This window comes from Aulonocara stuartgranti, assembly GCF_965226115.1.
Source record: "Aulonocara stuartgranti genome assembly, chromosome: 18".
Classification (NCBI taxonomy): Eukaryota; Metazoa; Chordata; class Actinopteri; order Cichliformes; family Cichlidae; genus Aulonocara; species Aulonocara stuartgranti.
Window position 1 is genome coordinate 30098484 of NC_138954.1, and position 18786 is coordinate 30117269.

General features: G+C 42.3%; 1 protein-coding gene across 3 annotated transcripts in view; it reads left to right on the forward strand.

Moving 5' to 3' along the window:
* The window catches only part of zswim5 (zinc finger, SWIM-type containing 5), a 74378-nt gene extending 55861 nt beyond the window's left edge, over positions 1-18517 (forward strand). For all 3 annotated transcript variants that reach the window (XM_082512625.1, XM_082512627.1, XM_082512626.1), the window contains exons 4-16: positions 1274-1422; positions 3296-3446; positions 4243-4419; positions 4584-4760; positions 5353-5499; positions 5589-5726; positions 8897-9048; positions 9803-9905; positions 10182-10317; positions 10999-11156; positions 11268-11431; positions 12054-12135; positions 12757-18517. In XM_082512625.1, the coding sequence (XP_082368751.1) occupies positions 1274-1422; positions 3296-3446; positions 4243-4419; positions 4584-4760; positions 5353-5499; positions 5589-5726; positions 8897-9048; positions 9803-9905; positions 10182-10317; positions 10999-11156; positions 11268-11431; positions 12054-12135; positions 12757-13619 (2597 nt within the window). In that variant the 3' untranslated portion in view covers positions 13620-18517. The remainder of the gene's footprint in view (positions 1-1273; positions 1423-3295; positions 3447-4242; positions 4420-4583; positions 4761-5352; positions 5500-5588; positions 5727-8896; positions 9049-9802; positions 9906-10181; positions 10318-10998; positions 11157-11267; positions 11432-12053; positions 12136-12756) is intronic.
* Positions 18518-18786: the final 269 nt, after the last annotated feature.

Genomic DNA, 18786 nt, shown 5'->3' on the forward strand with positions numbered 1-18786 from the left:
GTGCTGCCCATCCCTCTGCAGCGATATCTTCACAGCAACAGGCCACACTTAAAAGCCTCGCAACTTGAAACATGCTGCACGCCAGCCTACAGGCTGTCATACGTCAGAGCCCCTGATTACTCCGGCGAAGCAGCAAGGCAGGCTTCAAATGGCTCGTTTGATTTCTCTGTTCTCACTCTCCAGTCGCTACCTCCTCCCACTGGCAGGGGTAGGTTGAAGGAAGCCCAGAAAAAGGGACTCGAATGATGAAATGGATGCAGGAGAAAGCGTAGGGAGAGATGTGTGAAGAGGAAAGGGACATTGAGAGGAGGAGACAGAAGCGATGGCACTCTGGGAAATGGAAGAGAGGAGACGGAAAGGAGAAGGAAACATGAAAGGGCCGGAGAAAGTAGAGGGAGATTAAAAACTAGGAGAGCCAGACCAGCTCCGCGTCGGGGAAACGACAAACTCTACACATCCTTTCGCCAAACAAACCTCTTTATCTCCTTCTCTATTTCATCCTGCCCGCTAAATGTTGACACACTCCAGCTCCCTCGTCCAGGAAGCCCCGCGCTGTGCTTCCTGTGTTTGACAAGGGGGATCATGGGGGTTGAAGTTCAGTTGATCCCAGGCGTGAGTCTGGCTTTGATGGAGGAATGTTGCTGTTTGCCGCGGTGTTCTTCCAGTCAGTTGGAAATGCATCTCTGGGCTTTCCTCAGCTCACTTCCTGCTAGATCAAAGCCCCCCCCCCCCCAATTTGGTGCATATCTCCATTTCCCTGTGGTATCAGTCAGACACACACAGAAGAAAAATAAAGTTTGATTAATCATGCACTCGGGGGGGAAAAGCAAACACAAGCAGCATTTCTTAGGTGTCGTGTAGGGGCGCTGCAAGTTAAATGTTAAACAAAGAGGCTTGAGAGCAGAGAGGATCAGTGCCAAGATTCAGAGAATTCAACTTTATTTCAGGATAAAAATTTCCAACTATCCTTCAGCACTGAGGGATTACATTTGAGATGTAGTGTGTTTGTACTGACCTAAGAAAATGGTGTTGTTGCAGCTGAGGCTGTCTTTAAGTAAACTCCCTTTCCCATGGTCACTGTCTGTTTATCTTTTTCATCCCGGGGTGTGGATTGAGGACAGGAAGGAATGAAGTTTTCATATGAATTCAGGGCTTTTGTTAGAATCCATGTGCTCTCTTTTTGTATTGTTGCTGTGTGCATGTATTGCAGCCACTGTAGGATTCACTGGCCCTGTCATTTATTTGTGTGTGTTGTGTGTCTGTGCGCTCTCAGGTGCCCCGGACCCAACTGCAGGCGCCAGCATTGATGATGATAACTGCTGGCATCTGGATGAAGATCAAGTCAGGGAGCAAGTCAAGCAGTTTCTGTCGCAGGGAGGTTACTACGGTTCTGGGAAACAGCTCAACTCCATGTTCGCTAAGGTTGGTGTCACTGCTCCCTTCCTCTGCATCGTTTGAACATTTATTTGTTTCCTCTGTTTTGGCAAATCTAAGCAGGAAAATAACTACATGAATAATACGTTTCTCTGCAAACATAGTGGAAATCTGCCCACTGCTACCATAACAGCTGGCTAGAAGATGGTGAACATAGCAGAGAATTTGACAGCAATTTATCCACACCTACTTAAATGTGGGCAATCGCTAAAAATAAAAAGTGTGCGGCAGTTAATTCAATTTTGAAATGTGTCACCAGAGAAAACCCCAACAACTCCTATGAGAAAGCATTTAGCAACAGTGGGAAGGAAAAACTCCATTCAGGGAGGGGCAGCCATCTGCCTTGACCAGTTAGGGGGTGGGGGGATGGAGTCAGGACAAAGGACACACTGTGGAAGAGACCAGAGATATAAGAACAAATGAATGAATGTGTGTGTGTGTAAACACAGAGTGAAGAAGAAACACTCTGGGAAGCCTATTGCAGCATAGCTAAGGAAGGGTTCAGGCATCACTAAGTTTGATCAAATGGAAAGTTTTAAGCCTGAACTTAAAATTTAAGACCGTGTCTGTCTCCAGAATCCAAACTGAGGGCTGGATTCACTGAAGGTGTAGGCTCTGCCTCCGATTTTACTTTTAAATATCCTAAGAACCATAACTAAGCCTGCACTCTAAGAATAAATTTGATTTAACAGGGAACCAATGAAGATAAGCCAATACGGGAGAAAAACGTTCTCTCTTTCTAGTCCCTGTCAGCAATCTCACTGGGACCATGTGAAGGCTTGTCAGGGAGCTTGTAAAACAACCTGACGATAGTAATGAATTACAATCCAGCCTAAAAGTAACAAAGACATGAACTAATTTTCATCATCACTCTGAAATCTGATATCTGGCATTTAGTTTCTAGTGGTTTGTAAGTATGTAAAAATGTTCTATTCAAGTAAATCTATGTGCCTGCAACTCCTGAGAATAACCTTTTAATATCTGCTTGACAGTATCTTAATTTTCTCAATTAGGCCTGAACAGCTTTCCAGTTGTGGTTAAATATGAGTCGGTGCAGATGTTTTCTATGCTTTCTCTTTCCTGACTGAAACAAGCCCACTTAACACATTCTGATAAGGCCAAGTTCTCAATTTCAGGGCCAAACTGTTTCTTTTATTTGGTTTTAATTGGTATTCAGAATGTTTTGTAGAATACATGCATCATGAATCGCCAAAAGCCATGTTCTGTCTTTTGTATTAGTTCGAATTTCAAATTCGAGGGGGGGCATATGATGTCATCTGAAATGGTAAATGGACTGATTCTTATATAGTGCTTTTCTACTCTAATGAGCACTCAAAGCACTTTATGCAACTTGCCTCATTCACACATACACACCTATTCACACAAGCACTTTTTTCTGTGCTTCTAATATGCAAGTGCTTTCTATCCGACATTCGCACACATTCACACTCCGATGGATGCATCAGAGAGCAACTTGGGGTTAGTATCTTGCCCAAGGATATTTGGCATGCAGACTGGAGCAGACGGGGATCGAACCACCAACCTTCTGATTAGTAGGTGACCTGCTCTACCGCCTCCACAGCCACCCCGACACAATGTAAAAACAATGTTATGTTTAATGTTCTAAACTGAAAGTAGTAAGTGGTTTTCATACCCAACTTTCCAGTAAGAATGCAAATGTGCACAAAATGTCCAAACTTTTTCTCTATTGCCAAGTATGTGAACTTGAGATGTGTTCTGTCTTTTTCTTTGCCTCCACCTTCTGCTTCAGCCTGTGTGATTATTCTAAGGTGCAGGAGGTACATGCTGCTCAGTCAGACTATTGTGTTACTCACAGTTACCAAGCCCATGCTCTTTCCAGGTGCGAGAGATGCTGCGAATGCGGGACTCCAACGGTGCCCGAATGCTAACGCTCATAACGGAACAATTCATGGCAGACCCCCGACTGTCACTATGGAGACAACAAGGCACAGGCATGACGGACAAGTGCAGGCAGCTTTGGGATGAGCTGGGTAAGAACAGTTACACACACACAGGGAGAGTGCGATGTCTGACAGTTTTAGTTTGGAAAAATCAGAAGGGATCGGCTGTGTAGTTGGTGCAGTCACAGCCCTAAAGAAGTCTTCCTTTTGTTGTTCTGACAAATTTCTAGTCACTGTGTCAGGTAAACATCCATCTACTCAGTAAGCTATTAGGTTATCCAGTCAGCTGCTCCTCCTCATGCCCGGGCCTCTCTCTCCACCTGCACTGAGTGAATGATAAAGGCTGCCGATCAATATGGCTGCTCAGCTTCTCCACAATCAATCGCAGTATTTAGGAGGTCAATAAGAACACTTCCCGGGTGAGCTGGGGAGATCGTGACACAGACGCAGACAAGAATAACAGACAGACAGTCTGAGTGTGCTGCCTGATTTTTCTCTAATATGTGAAAGCCTGCCAGTTAAAACGCACAGATTTACTTAATTTTTTTTTCTTTTTCTTTTTTTTTTTTTTGAGAATTGTTGCAGAAGAAGAACTGCTGGGTTTTTAAAAAGCTGGTAAAGTTTTTCAGGACAGCAACCACCCAGATAGTTTTGAATCATTAATGCAGTGTTCATTTTCTTGCTTAGCTTATCAAGTAATTTACACTCGGTCTTAGTGCAGATCACCTTAAGCCTACTTTCTTCTGATTGGCTGCACCTGGTAAACAAAATATTTGAGTATTTGGTCAGTATAGTTTCAAAGACGTGACCATATTAGGGATACACCCCCCCTCTTAAAAGCTTCTGTTATTAAGAGTCTGACATCTGATCCCCTTACTGTTCACAGGTGCATTGTGGGTGTGTGTGGTGCTAAATCCTCACTGTAAAAGCGAGGAGAAGAGTGGTTGGTTGAAGCAGCTGAAGAAGTGGGGGGACATGGACATCTGCCCACTGGAGGACGGCAACTATGGCAGCGAACTTCCCAACATTACCAACGCTCTGCCGCAGAGCAACCTCGCCCAGGGTCAGCACCAAAACCACAAATGTGCACACATTAAATTCTGAGCTTACTGCAATTGCAAGCAAGAACTGATCTGAATTAGCAGAAAGATTCTACAACTTAAACAATATAGACTGCACGCGCCTCGTTTCTACCAGTAACCATGCTTTTTGTGTGTGTCGCATCAGACTCTCTGTCCAGGCCGCGGAGGACTGTGTTCAGTCGGGCTGTCGAGGCCTGCGACCTCCACTGGCAGGACAGCCACCTGCAGAGGATTATTAGTAGCGACTACTACATGTCTCCGTCCTACCAAAGAGAAGGGGAGAGCCTGCTGTTCAGCCCGCAGGGCCTGCCACTCTGGCTAGGTAGGGTTTCATTACTCAGGTCCAGGAAAAGCAACCGTATTTACCTTTTGCATCATTTACAGTCTGTGATGTGTAAAAGTGCACATTCATGATTTAGTCAAATAATATAGGCTACAAACATGCACTGAGGAGCAGACAGTTTCTTCATTACAAGGCATCATTTTCAGGACGAATGACAGTGTTTGTGTGTCAGCTTGTACACACACAATCTCAGATTCAGCTAAAAGCCAACCCAAAACACACACACACACACACACACACACACACACACACACACACACACACACACAGTAATTCTGCTGATATTGAGGCCAGTATCTGCAGTAAGCAGCTTCCAGCTAAGATCTGTCAGATTCTGCAACTTAAGCCAGCTATCAGACACACAGGCTTTCTGCTGAGACTGCACTGTGAGTTTGGATGTGAGTTTGAGTCTGCGCATGCCATTACTAACTGCATCATACATCCTGTAGTGTGTGTGTGTGTGTGTGTGTGTGTGTGCGTGTGTGATTAAAGTACAATGTGTGTATAGGAAGGAGTTTGTGTGCTTGTGAAGGTATCCTGACCTCATCTTATTTCTGTGTTCACCACACAGACCACGTCCCAACGGCATGTGCTCGCGTCGACGCCTTGCGCTCACACGGTTATTCCAGAGAAGCCCTGCGATTGGCCGTCGCCATCATCAACACCCTCCGCCTACAACAGCAGAGGCAGATGGACATCTACAAACACCAAAAGAAAGGTAACGGCATTGTTGGCTCTCTGGAGAAAGTGCAGCGTCTCAACTGGTGGTTCTAATGTCGGTCTCTCCCCCTCCTGTACCTTTCTCAGAACTTCTCCAGAGGGGTGTTACCTCCACAACTAACCTGGAAGGCTGGGTGGGCCATCCGTTAGACCCGATTGGCTGCCTGTTTATCACGCTCACAGAAACGTGCCGTGTTGATGACGACAACACCATGGACACTGGAGGTACGAAAACAAAGGCACCGTCCTTACCCTTTTTATTGTATTCAAGAGGTCATCACAGCTGGGTGTCTAGTTTGATGGCAGTTTGCAGTTCGTTGATCACAAAGATCTGCAAAGATATACAAGTATATCTTTGAGTATATGAGGAACATGTCAAATTAAGCTTTTACTGGTTTGTGTGCTTTACTTATTGGATTTAAATAGGACACTATTTCTAAATAAGTAAGAGCAAAAAATAGCTAATAATTATGATAAAATGGCTAATAAACAGGTAATGGCTAAATATTTTTCACTACAAGGACATCTAAAAACCTGTTCATACAGAGAAAGGTGCTGAGTCATTATTGTTGAAAGTATACTAGACTGTGGTGTACAGAGTTTAACTGCTGAGGCAGCATGATTGCATAGAATATCTTTACAGTCAAGGGCTATAAAAGTGAACTCCTATATGGTTAGAAGACAGACATTGCTAATACTGAATGAAAAGCCAAGTGTGACTTTTTTCCCCCCTAATTTTCTGAACCATCCCAACTTAAATATCTTTTCTGTAAGCCAAATTCCTAGGTATTTGTAGGGCTCAGAAAGAGTTACATGGGTGCCATTTACAGTTTTAATTGCAAGGTAGTTGAAGAGTCAGAGGTAGAAGTAGATAATCTAATCATTATCTGTGGATCTAAAACAAGTCTGTGATTAAAGAGTGATGACTTGAAACTGAAGATTGCAGACTGAAGGTTAAAGCCTTGGGCATATAAAACACATCACTAAAACTAAAAAGAATGAAGGCATACACTGAAACATAGCTTAGAAGTCATAATATAAACTGCAGTGGACCTAGGATAGAACCCTGAGGCATCCCATTTTTGATTGTAAGATAGCTTCAGCAACAGCTGCATGTTCTCCTTAAAACCAGTTATAGTTTGTGGTGTAAAATATGATGGACAGTCATATCAAATTCTTCAGAGATTACGCTGCACACAACTGTTTCTTATCCAGTTTGGAGACGGCAGTTGTGTACTGTAGCTGTAATATGTGTAGGAAGTCAATACAGGCACATAGTTTTACATTAATTAGTGATTTCTTAATTTTTTTGGCTGAGAAGTTCAGAAAACCTCTGCTTTCATGTTGAAACATGCATTTGAAAAAAGATTCAGTCTCTTTGCGTCTGCTGTTTAGTCTGCATCACTGTTGAGCCAAGCTTCTGTCCAATACATCTACACAGCAAACCAACGTCTTAACATGCACCTTAGCAAAATACATACATACCCATGAGTCAGAGCCCAGGTTTCTTACAACTATACAAAGAGCCCATTTACAAAACCCAAGGTATAATTTCAGGCCCACATCACCAGCTGATGCAGTATATAATCCTAACCAGAGGTGATCGGGTTCACCAGCAGTGACTCATCACACAACAGACGCCATGGTCTTATATGAGGACTAGGCACTATTGTGCTGCAGGCAGCCATAAACTAGGAGAGCATGAATGGATTGGGCTGGAACACCCTGCTCATTTAGTCCAGACCACACTCCTGTGCGTTCATGTATTTGTGTGTGTGGGGTATGTATAGAATGTATCACCATTTGCATTTTCTCACTGCCCAGGGATTTCTTTTTTTCCCCTTTTTGCACCAGTGGCTATTGCAACTGAACAGAATAGGGGTTGGGTTTTCTCATTGTTACCAGGCTACAGGGAACTATTGTCAGTTCAGACAATGCTGACCACTGGCACACTCATCTGTGTGTGTGTGCGTGTGCGTGTGCATGTGCGCGCGCGTGTGTGTGTGTGTGTGTGTGAGAGAGAGAGATAGAACAACAGAAAGAATGATTGTTTTGTGTTGTTTGGGGAATTTGAGGAGAGTGGTATGATAATTTTGCGTGCTTGGGAGTATAGCTTGGTCACCATGTTTTCATTCCCCATGTGAGACAGCTGGGAACATCTGTTGTAAAGTGGGTGGATCTAGACTATGTCTAACCCAATCGAAATACGATTCCTTCTCTGGCCTTTTCACATCAACCAATCAATCTAGAGGGAGAGGAAACAACAGCAAGTTGGCTAAGGGGTTAAGTCTGTAAGCCCAGTTTCCACTTTTCTCTAGATTACTACACATATATACACACATCCCTAGAATAAACAGGATTTGGGGGCGGGGGGGGATCTCTTGCTCAGGCGGGATTTAAGCAGAACGATGGGAGGGGGAGCGAGAGAGAACAAATGGGCACCAATCAACAGCTGAGGCTCTTGTGGCATCTGTTCTCAGTTATAATTGTCAAGCATTAGTGTAGGGCAAGCAGCCATCTTACATATATGAACAACCTACTGTCTAAGCCACACTGATATAAATGCTATACAGTGTGGCTTATATGGCACACACAAATATCTGTGTATTTTTGTTGTATTTTTTTCTGCTGTTGTTTTATTTTCCTCTTCAAATGCTAGTCCTACAACAGATTATAATTTTTTTTGATATGGCAGAGCCATTATATATGCACCATGTAGCCATTCCTATAACCCATTAACTGTATGGTTTAGTAATGTGCTAAGCTTGCAGGCTCTGACTATCCTTAACAGTAATCTTTTATATACTACTAGGCAGATAAAAGTGGTTTTGGTTCATATTGTGATAATTTTCTATTTTCTACACATTTTAGATAAAGGTTAAAAGCATCCCAGAACAATCTTTTATGTTTTATGAAAATCCTTCTGTTGGAGTTGTTGTATTGATAAAACCAGAGCAATATTATGTACTTTACTTTTGCTTATGCTAATACACTAATGGGGTCTAGTGGAGTTTCTCTGAATTAGCCAAATTAAATAGCTTGTAGACTTCTAAAGTGAGTTTGTTGAGGCAGTTTGGGATGTTTTTGTGCTGTGAAGGTAGTGTACCATAGCAAAAACCTAATCTTCTCTTTGAAGTAATAAAGCTAAAATTAAGAAGAAACTATATTTAAAGCTTTTTCCCATTTAGATTATAAACAAGGTGATTGGAAGCTGCTAGGGCAGCATGTCAGTATTGGATAAGGTGGACTTCTGAAACTTTGCTGTTATGAAAGGAATCTTTGCTGAGTTGGTGTCTTTGTTTTTCTGTCTCCTTGGATTTCTTATCATTCTGAAACCAGTATAGATGACGTGAAGTTAATGACTTACATTTTTGGGGGAATCTTTTTCCTTTTAGACTGTGACCCCAGACCTCCAGTTTACCATCATGTGCCAGTGTGGGGCAGTCCAGATGCAGGGGAGTCCTACTTGACTCTGGCCTTAGAGGTGGCTCTGATGGGTATGGGTCAGCAGAGGATCATGCCCGAGGGACTGTATGCCCAGGATAAGGTAATAATTTAATATCACCTTAAAATCATAGAGAATATAGTAGAGTGAGGATCCTTGAATTGCTAGTGAACACCGAAATACACCTATGGCACACTTTTATTATATAAAGAGGTTTGTGTAAATTTGTAGATGTCACCTTCGCCATCAGTAAATCACTGTAATTTATGATTTTGTTTAAAGTAAATGTCATGGAAGGAGAGGGAAAAGGTCGCAGCATTTGTTTCCTGAAAAACAAGCAGAAAGCCACAGTACTTAAGTTCACTGTGATTTAAAATAAATCCATGGAACATTTCTTTGTGTAAATGCTAATCTGCTTTAGAGGGCTTAACACTACTGCCACAGACCTTTCCTAATGTCACTGGAATTAGCTGCAGCCTCTATGTTTCAACCAAGAATTGCATTTAAAACCAGTCACATGCACACACAGACCTTTTACTAGATATTTTTTCCAGCAAAATAAATTTTTACCATCTGTGCTGTAACAACAGATGTGAATAGATGCAAGTTTGTAAGAACGTACTGGTCATTTAATGTCCTAAGGTCAAAACCCTTTCTGAGAAAGGTATTAAAACTCTTTTGATCTTTTCTGTCGTATCATTTTTCTTGCTGGTGGGTTGATACACATTTTCTTTCTTGAAATTCTTGAAAGTAGTTGAATTTCACTGAAAACACTTAATAGCTAAATGGCTACTTCAGAACTGAAAATGTTCTTATAGTTAGAGTGAATGCTATTTGTGTCTTCAACATGTTCTAGGTGTGTCGTAATGAGGAGCAGATTGTTGCAAAGCTTCAGGAACTGGAGCTGGACGACCTATTGGTTCAGACCCTCCGGAAGCAGGCCATACAGCTACTAGAAGGTACGGTGTCTGCAGTAAATTTTATAAATTTCATTTATTTATTTTGTCCAATATTAAGAACATTCATCAGATATTGAAACCTGCACGGTTTTGAGTCCAGAACGTGAAAGGTTTTTGTTGTGACGGTTGTAAAGTGCAGCTTGAAAGCTTTGACTTCAATATTTATTCAGTGCAAATCACAATCGGGCAGTGGAGCCCATACCTAGCACAGTGGTCTCTTGTGGCACGTTCTTGAGACAGAAGGTAAAGAATATTTTGTTTTTCTCTTTGCTCCAGCTGGCCCATTCAGCGGTCTGGGTGAGGTCATCCACAGGGAAAGTGTTCCAATGCACACCTTCGCCAAGTACCTGTTCTCTGCCCTGCTGCCGCATGACGCAGACCTGGCTTATAAAGTGGCTCTCCGCGCCATGAGGTCAGACTCCCCTTTCACTGCAGCTTCAAACAGTTATTGATGAAAAGTATTTTATGTTGCGTGTGTAAATGATGGTAATTTTGCCTTTACGCAAACAGGGCCACAGTAAAACGAATAAGGGCCTCTATTTCATGACATGGCTTTTTTAATCTGAATAGTATTCCTAATTAATTCAGAAGATATGACCTAACGGTTACTTTGTGACAGCCAAAGATTTAGTGCCACATATAAAATAGCCAACTAGCTATTTAAGTGTAGCCTGCTCACAGCTGCTATGCATCTGCAATATGCTTTGCAACCCACCTCGACACCTTCTTTTATGCTTTATCTGACGTACTCTGTGTCATATCTGTTGTCACTGATGCCAGCTCTGTTCTGTGTAGCTATAACTTCTTTAGAGGTATTGGTGAACATTTGGGTTGAAAGTTGAAGTTTTTTATAGGGCTGTTGTATTGGGTGTGTGTACAGAAGTAATTGTATTTGTGATGCTTTGGTAATGTGTCGTGTTAAATTGCCATGTGTCCCAGCATAAAGTTTGACATAAAAGTAATACGGTTGCACATACTGCAGCTGTAACTGAATGCATACTCAGATCCATATTTTAGTGTTACTCTTGGAATAAATAAAACATCAGGACAAAGTGCCATCTGTCTAAAACAGATCTTTTACTACATGTGCCAGGTTGCCAGTTCTGGAGTCATCGGCGGGCTCTGGGGATGTCGGCCACCCTCATCACGGTATCTCCATAGTTCCGAGCAGATACCCACGCTGGTTCACACTGGGCCACCTGGAGTCACAGCAGTGTGAGCTGGCTTCAACCATGCTCACTGCTGCTAAAGGTAATGCCAGCTTATTGAATGCCCGCTCAGATGTTACTCAAACAGGCAAAGCTGGCTATTGAGGCATTTCTCCATCATGATCTTAGTTTGCGTTGTGTTTTTTGCTTGCAGGCGACATGTTGAGATTGCGGACGGTGCTTGAGGCCATCCAGAAAAACATCCACTCCTCTTCCTTAATCTTCAAACTGGCCCAAGACGCCTTTAAGATAGCAACACCCGCAGAGAGCCCACCCGATATAACCCTGCTCAACGTGGCGCTGGAGCTAGGACTGCAGGTACTGTATGTGTGTGTGCATGGAGAGAGTGCAGTCGAAGTATGAGGGCAAGTCAGTAATTTTCACAGATCATTTCACCACAGCAAAGAAAATCAAATCAGAGCACCGATCGCCAGTCAAAACATGCAACGGTTTCCTTCACCTTGTCATTTTTTCCAGCCCTCTGCTGCCCCACTACAAATTAACAGCAAAAACATCACACAGAGTCTTACTGTTGTTGATGAGAAGAAACCACATAATTAAACCTTTTGGGTCCCACAGTAAACACAGAAAAGTCCTCAGATCATCAGGCTGCAGTGACGCTGTGGCTTCCCCCGTCTCTTTCTGCTGGTATTTAGAGTATCGGCTGAATTCCTGTCAGCAAAACTGCTAATAAAGTGCTCAAAATGGAAGGGTCGCAAATCATCATCTGTGCAATTATGAGCATATTCTGGTTACATCTGTCATCAGAGGAGCCATGTGGTGCCATGCAAACAGCTAAATTATGAAAATCACACACTACACAAAAATGCTTTGATTTCCAAATGCACGTATTCATGAAAACTGCCAAGAGGGTATAGAAATGTGTAACAGTTCAATGGCGCTAACAGAGCGCATCATGTTCTCCATGTGTGTTTTGCAGGTGATGAGGATGACTCTGTCCACTCTGAACTGGAGGAGGAGAGAGATGGTTCGCTGGCTGGTAACCTGCGCCACTGAAGTCGGTATGTGCATCCGTTTTTAAAGCGGATTCATGCTCTAATTACAGCCTCCGTGCTGCGTTGTGATCTTCAGTAAGTTCAGCTTTACAGTTTCTTTTGAGCTGAAGTGTCTTGTTAGTCTAAATGAGGAGGGATGAACGATGTTTTCCCAAAAGAGATTCCCTCATTTGATCTTTGAAGACAAGAGGGGCTGCATGACATGTTGCACCATCAGTTAAGAAGTCAAATTTATGCCTCCATAATCTTTTTAAGAATAGAGACTCAAATTATACCAAGTGTAATGAAATGATTTAATGATTTTAGTAACTTTAGCAATTTGGGACGATTATAGGTCGAGGTACACATGGCTTCATTTTCCAAGTCCTCCTAACTGAAAAGCTGAGTGTGAAGTGCTGCTCTGTTTTCTCTTTCCTTAATCCTTCAGCTCAGTGCAAGGTGCTATACAGTCGTTTGGTAGTGACCAAGGGGCTGCTGTTCATGAGGAATTTGAGTGTACCATATAAGCTATAGTAGTGCTCACTCTACATCTGGACAGCACTTCAAAGTGCCGAGCTTGCTGATGTGAATAGTGAGCAATTCTGGTCACAAGCACTGAATGGTAAATCTCTTTTTCCCTCTCATCAGGTCTGCGGGCGCTGGTGAGCATCTTACAAAGCTGGTATACTCTGTTCACGCCCACCGAAGCCACCAGCATTGTGGCGGCCACCGTCATGTCCCATAACACCATCCTGCGCCTCAGCCTCGACTACCCCCAGCGGGAGGAGCTTGCAAGCTGCGCAAGGACCTTGGCCCTGCAGTGTGCCATGAAGGACCCACAGAACTGCGCCCTGTCAGCTCTGACGCTCTGCGAGAAGGACCACATCGCCTTCGAGACGGCCTACCAGATCGTGATCGACGCGGCGTCGACGGGCATGACCTACTCGCAGCTGTTTACCATTGCGAGGTACATGGAGCACAGAGGATACCCCCTGCGGTCGTTCAAGCTGGCCTCGCTGGCCATGACACATCTCAACCTGGCCTACAACCAAGACACTCACCCAGCTATTAACGACGTGCTGTGGGCCTGTGCGCTCAGCCACTCACTGGGGAAGAATGAGCTTGCGGCTATTATTCCGCTGGTGGTGAAGAGCGTGCACTGCGCCACAGTGTTGTCTGACATTCTACGGCGGTGCACTATGACTGCGCCGGGTCTCGCTGGAATTCCTGGGAGAAGGAACTCTGGGAAGCTGATGTCCACGGATAAGGCACCGCTGCGCCAGCTCCTGGACGCCACGATCTCGGCGTATATCAACACCACGCACTCTCGGCTGACGCACATCAGTCCACGGCACTATGGAGAGTTCATAGAGTTCCTGAGCAAAGCGCGGGAGACTTTTCTGCTGGCACAGGACGGACACATTCAGTTTGCCCAGTTCATAGACAACCTGAAACAGATCTACAAGGGCAAGAAGAAACTGATGATGTTGGTCAGGGAGCGCTTCGGCTGACCTTACTGACCTTCTCTCACAGAGACCCTCTTCTTGGGGGAAGCAGTTACACTTCTGTGTTTCTAATTTAAGTTTTATTTCTTTTTATTTTCATGTATTTTGAGCCATTTGCTGACTGAGGTTTTATCCTGTTGTTCTCTTTCTTGAATGTGAACCAGGAAGTGTTCGCAGTACATTGCTCTACTTCATTAAGACTGCAAAAGGGGGGGAAAGGTTTGAAAAACTAGAAAAACAAAGCATTTTGCCCTCCTACTAATGTTAAATTTAGTGTTTAAAAAAAGGAAAAAAAGTCAAAAGAATGTGACTGCAAAAGCAAAACAAACTTTAGTTTTGTGGGGGTACATGATGATATGAAAACCAAATGATTTAGCTGTATGTACTGTTGAGCCAGAAGATGCTTTCAGCTGGGGTTAAGAAGAAGGAGAGGTTTTCAGAGTGGAAGAAGCATGTTATTCCCAAAAAAAATCCACTGAGGTCAAAAACACACATAGTGTTATTGTCATACCTCGACTGTACTGTCAGCTTTAACTTCTTGATCAGAAATGGCCTCTTTGTTTCATTCAGGGCATTTTAGAGTAGAGAGGGCAGAATACAGAACTCCCCATGTGGTCTCTCTGTGGGGGAAGTCAGTACCTGCAGATTTAAAAACCTTCACCTGCTGGTTTCTGACAAATATCTAAAATAGGAAGTCCAACGATGCTTCACAGAGTGTGTGTTTTTAAATCCAGACGTCTGACAGTGACGTTCAGGCTGCTGCTTTAGCTAAGGTAGGGTAGTCGAGTCTCTATATATAAATACAGTATATCTGTTATGCCCTCCTATAAGCTTATTTACAGTGACAAAATACAACTGTGAGAACCGGTGGAGTCTCCTCCACTGCACTGCTCTTCAGCTATTTGTGGCCAAAACCTTTTGAACGTGCAAGACTCCAGCACCCACTTTACCATCACTACATTGAGATTTAGTCAGCAAGCAATATAAATCAAGCCTCTGCTTCGTTTTTATCACTAAAAACAAGTTCACTTTCTGGTGTTGTGCAAAGAAGCGTTGGAACCTGTTGGGGCCTTGTTGATTTCACTGACTGTTAGTTCTGCATGTCGCCGAAGTCCCTTTTCCATCACAAGAACTGGAAATCAGATGCATTACCTCAAAGGAATGCATCCTCAGCTGGTTCATGATGCTGGCTCAGTAATCCTTAAAACCGCAGAATGAAGTTTGAGTTCTGTGGTCATGTGTCTTAACCAACATGAAGTGCATTTCTTGTAGATGTCACCATGCTAGTTTTGCTAAGTTGGGCTTAGACACATCTGCAAATGTTTCCTTTGGCATCATGTCTCATTGTGAAATTTGGCTTAGCAATTGGTTTTTCACTGCGATCATTTCAGCTCACTATTTGAATGGGTTTAGTCACCAGAACCACCTGTTTAGGTTTAGATGAACATCGTGGTCTGGGTTCAGATACCTCCACTAACAACACATTCCACTTTGAAGCAAAGTACTAAAGGCAGAGATGCCAAAGGTTCGATACAGAACATACTGGGAGTAAGAGCGTGTAGTGACATGTTGTAGTAAGAACACGTCTCACATTATTCATTAATTAACATACAGTTTAATTTATGCATACAGTAAATGTGACATGCATGCAATGACTATGTCTACACAGAGCCGCCACAGTGTCACTTTATCAGAAACTAGCAGTGTTATTTATGACAAATTTGAAAGGGACTTTAAATGGGGTTTGAAAAAATAATGAAAATTTAATACAATTTAGCCAAGTGGGTGGGAGGATCCATCTATCCATCCATCCATGCAGTTTCATAACAACTTGTCCACTTCAGGTTTGCCGGGTTGCTTGAGCATATCCCTGCTGTCATGAGTGATAGATGGGGCACACCCTGGACAGGTCGCACTCAAATTCACACTAACTGCTATTTCAGGATGACCAATTAATGTCTTTGGACTGTGGGAGGAAGCCACACCACCCAGAGAGAACCCAGGCAACAGAGAACGCATATAATGTGCTAATGTCAGTGTGCTGTTAGCTTATTATTGCTGCTTGATGATAAAGAGATTTCAATAATTGTATAAAATTTTATGATTATATATAATAATTTAACCAGATGTGACCCTCTTTGGATGAGAGCAGGAAGTTGCTTATGCTAGCACTGGCTAGCTAGCTTGGTTTAGCGGCATGCATTCATTAAAATGAAAACAAAATCTACTCCCCAGAATCTTTTAGTCCAAGCAAAATTTTAAAAAAAAGAAAGACTAGAGTTGCAACAGACTAATTTTAAATGTAATATTTGGCTTGTTGGGTATTTTATCGTGGATCTGCAGTTTGTTGCCCCACTGCATTGGCGTCATTAGTTAGCTTTGTTTTTAGCTTACTCTGCTGGTCCCACATTCAATTCAATTCAATTTTATTTATATAGCGCCAAATCACAACAAAAGTCGCCTCAAGGCGCTTCATGGACAAAAATATTAAAGGTATTCAAGTAGTGTGTTCAGAACCACTGAAAACCTAAATAAACAAAATTAAAAAGACATAAATGTAAAATGTTAAATATCAGGTGAGCAGCAGTAAATAGACTAGCCCCGTCATCTTTCCTTCAGTTTCTCGGTCTTGTGATGGAAAAGACGCAAAGTCACCTGTGAAAGCTGCTGGTCATGATCATCATCAACAGTGAAGATGAGTCCTCCTTGACTTTCTCACAGGACTGCAGTGCAAACTCAAAGACTAGAGTTTACTTGATGACTTCATTGTATGTATTTGAGACCACATATCTTGGCACAGGAAGCCGTTTTCTCTTTATGGGGGATCTCCACACCCCCTTTTTCTTACCCAGTGGCAAAGTGTTGTTGTTACCAGCAGTAATGCAGTACAGAAAGAGCTTGAATCTTTTACTGGTCAGACTTAATGTCATCGTTTAAAGCACTTCACACGAATACCTCTTCAGTGCGTTCCTGCCTGCTTCAGCATTTATTTATTGGTAGAACACTTTTTGAATGGAGGAACATTTTCCTGTCTGCTTTTACATTCCACAAGAGCTACCTTCACCCAAAACCTGGGTAGTCAGTCACAACTCTGGGCCTTTACTTTCTTTCTCTCTGTCTTTTTTTGTTTTGTTTTTGTTTTGTTTTTTGGATCTGAAGAAATGCAGATAGAAGAATGGGAATGAAAAAAGGAAAACTGAGCAAAAAGAAGAGAGGCTAAACTCAGTTCTCAGGGACACCACTTAAAGAAACAAAACAAAAAGTAGTAGCATTTAGCATTTAAGATATTGTAAATACTAAAGTGTCAATTCAAAAAATTGTAAAGTTATAATTATTTATGATGTATGTTATGGTTTTGTTCTTTGTTTTTATGATTTTGACGGGGTGTACTTGAATTGTTTTGGACAGGGGTGTTTGACAACTTTTTTTTTTCCCTTTTTTGTTTTGTAAGAGCAAAGACTTCAAGGCATTTCTCAGGTGCTCCTGTGTACATTTCTTTCAGTTTTTGTTTTTTGGCTTTTTTTTTTTCTTTTGCTTTTTTTTTTTTTTTTTGCAATAATAGCTATTATTATTTGTATTTTATAGAAGATGGGGGGTGTTTTCCAAAAGTGAGCATGTTATTTGAAGTTGAGTAAAATGAGGAAGGCATTCATTTGTAAACGGATTCTTACTAAACCTGACTATGCAGAACCACTTCGATGGTGTTGTCCCCTCTTTAATATACCCCCTTAAAACTGAGTGCAGAGACCCAGTGGGTTGAACCACTATTAATGAGGACGGGGGTGTTGCGGACGAAAAGGAGACCCATCACGCTTATATTCGGACAGTGCACAGTGGCCGGCCTGTTTCCGCTGCAACGTTTAGAGGAGACGAAAAAGCGAAAGACGGTGGAAAATGCCTTTCTGGTCGATCAATGTACAAAAGTTGTTGATTTTTTATTTGTTTTGTTTGTTGGTTTTCTTTAATCAGGACTAAAGCCTTCAGTGTCTTCTCAGAGGTGTCGCATTGTGCGGCAACACTGTGGTGAGACGAAACGATACGCAAATGTCAAGAAACGGCAACTGTATGAACAAAAAAAGAGACGGCTTGTGGATGACCTCGTGCTCATTCCTTCTAACTTTTTAAAAAAAATGCTTTCTCAGTTCCTCTTCACCTCATTAAACTGGCTGAGTTCAGGTCTTCTATAGTTTTGTTCTCCCCCGATGTTCTTGAACACCTCGATCCCTCTCGCACAAGGAGGACGTTGGATTTAAAGCCAGTTGCGTTTAAGTGCGACTATCCTGAAACACGTTGACATCAGTGCGCTACAGTAGCTTGCAGAAAACGAAATAAAGCTGCGAGGTTTCTACATGAGGATAATGAAATGATACATTGATTTTTTTTTTTTTTTTTGATAATATATTAGGAAAATAATTTCGCCGGGGAGCTCCAGTCGGCTGCCTTTATGTGATGCATTCACTGCAGCAAAGTTTTCCTTGCTTTTCTTTTCCTTCTTTATTAACTAACTCAGCCAGTTCCTGGGCGTTTTTCTTTGTTGTCCCCGTCTGTCTTTGGTTTGTAGGAGAAGTACTGTTTGCTGGTAGAGATCTAGTTCACCTACTGTTTTCCCAGTTTTTGTTTTTGAATTCTTTCCAACTTTAAGGGATATTTGAAAGTGTTTGTTGCCTCTTTGTGCTACTGATTATGAAAAGGTATCTCCAGTATTTGTTGCCACAGAAGTATCATAGCTTATCATCAACACCTTTTCTTTTTTTGTAATTTTTTTTTTTTGTGCGACTTCTTGAGCTACTGTCTATAAAGCGAGAATTTATTACTATTTATGTAACGCTACTACCATTTTATATTGATTTGTGTTGGAATCTCAGTGCTTTTCTATGAATAAAGTGTGAAACACATTACCAGGATGTTGTTTGTTGAGCCAAAATACATTAGTTTAAAGTTTGCCGGCAGACACTCTTGAATTATTTAATACATCACAAAAGATTGAAAAGCTCGGCATAGCGCAGCCATCTTTAAAGGTTGCCCTGTTAGTGGAAAATCCCCTTCACTGACCTCAGGACATCGTCAACACAATCATGGAAACCTTTATGGCGGAGTCTCAGTGAAAGTTAACCAGTTCGATAATGTACTCGTCTAGCAACAAATCAATTACTGCCTACTACACCTATGATGA